This window comes from Penaeus chinensis, chromosome 24 (assembly GCF_019202785.1).
Source record: "Penaeus chinensis breed Huanghai No. 1 chromosome 24, ASM1920278v2, whole genome shotgun sequence".
Lineage (NCBI taxonomy): Eukaryota > Metazoa > Arthropoda > Malacostraca > Decapoda > Penaeidae > Penaeus > Penaeus chinensis.
The window spans coordinates 30919966-30922465 of record NC_061842.1 but is presented as its reverse complement, the minus strand read 5'-3'; the positions used below and the strand labels follow the sequence as shown (position 1 = coordinate 30922465).

General features: G+C 39.1%; 1 protein-coding gene across 2 annotated transcripts in view; it reads left to right on the top strand.

The window, feature by feature from the left end:
• Positions 1 to 2500, top strand: part of LOC125038105 (solute carrier family 22 member 7-like) — a 57390-nt gene that overhangs the window by 52921 nt on the left and 1969 nt on the right. Inside the window, exons 8-9 of one of the 2 annotated variants that reach the window (XM_047631394.1) lie at positions 891 to 963; positions 2031 to 2185. The exons of the other annotated variant lie outside the window; for it this stretch is intronic. Of the exons in view, the coding sequence (XP_047487350.1) occupies positions 891 to 963; positions 2031 to 2185 (228 nt within the window). The remainder of the gene's footprint in view (positions 1 to 890; positions 964 to 2030; positions 2186 to 2500) is intronic. 2 annotated transcript variants of the gene reach the window in all.

The following is a 2500-nucleotide window of genomic DNA, read 5'->3' as shown; positions in this document are numbered from 1 at the left end:
TAGAGAGAGAGAGAGAGAGAGAGAGAATGAGAGAGAGAGAGATAGAGAGACGTACAGAGAGAGAGAGAGAGAGAGAGAGAGAGAGAGACGTACAGAGAGAAAGAGAGAGAGGGGGGGGGGGGGGAGACAGAGTGAGTGAGAGAGAGAAAGAGAGAGAGAGAGACGCGCACACACACAAACACACTCACTCACTCACTCACTCACTCACTCACTCACTCACTCACTCACTCACTCACACACACACACACATTCAAACAGACAAGCAAACATATACTGTCTGAGAGAAAACAAAATAATAGATAAAAAATGTCTGCGTTTTGCGACGCATGACTTAACCCTTTCAACCATTTACAAAGGTAACCACAAGATTAAATAAACACAACCAAAATCGAGGAGAGGATTATCTGACAGCTCATTAACATCGCTTGCATCAGCCTCGAGCATATCACATGTTAAATCGGTGTGTTTATTCTCAATTAGCGATATAATTTCACGGCAAAACTACCCCACGAAATCATAGCTTTGGTTCGAATTTTACTTATTGGCCCTACGCATTTATGAACCGGGAGATGGTACGTGGTTAGTATCAAGGATGTCATTTCGACTTCTTCTTGTGGGAGGCAAGGATGGATAAGCGTGCGAAGCGAACAAAAAAATGAAAAATGATCTATTCTGGGGACATTTTCAAGCTATAATCAGAACTATATTGGAGTAATTTAGAAACACAAAACAAAAAAACTCTCTCTCTTTCTCCATCTATCTATCTATCTCTCGGTTTGTTTATAAGCAAGCATGTGTTTGTTTATTAATTCATCTCTCTGTTTATATACCAAGTACAAGTTTCATGACTGCCACCAAATCCTGTTAACCCAATATCACAACTTTTCCAGGTACCTTCCAGAGTCCCCGCGCTGGCTTTTGTCTCGAGGGAAAATAAGTGAATGTGCCACGGCTCTCTTACGGGTATGGCTTTAACTAAGGAAACTTTTATCTATTTATTTACTCATATATAAACACACGCACACACACACACACATATATATATTATGTACATAGATATTTCTTTTTGGGGGGAGGGAATGAGATAGAGAGTGAAAGATAGATGGAATAAGAGACAGAGAGTGAGCGATAGGTGAATAGGTTGACACGTAGATAAGTAGATAGATGGGTAAGGTAGACAAACAGAAAGGTAGAAAGATAGACAGCCAGATAGGTAGCTAGATAGTTATTTAGATAGGCCTAGATAGATAAAATAGATAATAGATAGATTGAGAGAGAGAGAGAGAAAGAGATAGATAGATAGATAGAGAGAGAGAGAGGTAGCGAGAGGGGGAGAGGGAGAAACAGGTAGGCAGAGATGTAAAAGAAATATAATGTGCGAGAACGAGTCGAAATAATAAGAATTATAGTGAAATGAAACTAGGAGAAAAAGCATCACAAAAAAGAAAATTCCACAGCGTTCCTGTATTTTCTCATTTCCATCAACAACTCTCAGCTTTTTCATCCTGTCACAGGGAATTTGTGTCGATCCCTTAACATTATGAATAATTTAAATTTCTTTAACAACATTATTAATTATTAGCTTCAGATTGATACAGAAAATACTTGGGATTTAATGACAATATAATGATCAGGTTTACATAACTTTTTTCCCGTTAATTTTACATTATAATTTTGGTTTTTGTTATATGGTTCTGGTATTATTATTATTAGTTGTTCTTAACCTTTTAACTACCACGCCCCCCCCCCCCTTTAGTAATTCGTCCTTCCCTCCACGTCTCCCTTGCATCTGTAAATAAAATTCTCTCAGAGGTTTTAAAGAAAATTATAATTATGTTTTGTCTTTTTAATGAGTATAAATTACCTGCATTACAGTTAAATTTTCCATTATGCAACCATGCTCTCGTTTTATATACACACACACATATACATATAAGTATATATATATATGTGTGTGTGTGTGTATGTGTCTGTGCGTGTGTACATAGATACAACCACACACATCCAGTAACATCAAAAACAATACCCAGGTAGCCCGCTCGAACCACAAGACCGAAGTAACCCGGGAGCAGTTGGAGGCTGAGCTGCGCATACTGTGGAACCGACAGGAAAAAGAAGTGTCACTCTTTGAAGTCCTTCGTTACCCGAAGCTTCGCCTGAGGGCCCTCATACTCATATACATGAGGTAAGTGATTTGACCTTATCTTTTATATTGTTCTCGTGTTGGGTAGTTGGTATGTCTGCCCATAATGGAGCTAGTTAGATCCTAGTTGCACACTCCTTTTAGTGGGTCGTGTGGCATAGTTGGTTTAGTACTGGACTCCGGTCCCATACCTGGAGTGACCTAGGTTCGAGGCCAGGTCAGGGAGGATTGTGATATATGTATATCAATGCGGTATTACATGCTTCCAACTTTCATATATACACACACACCTCAGTATATCTGACTTCGGTTTCGAATTTCTAAATAAATTTCAACCAAGTGCCCACGGGGAGTGTG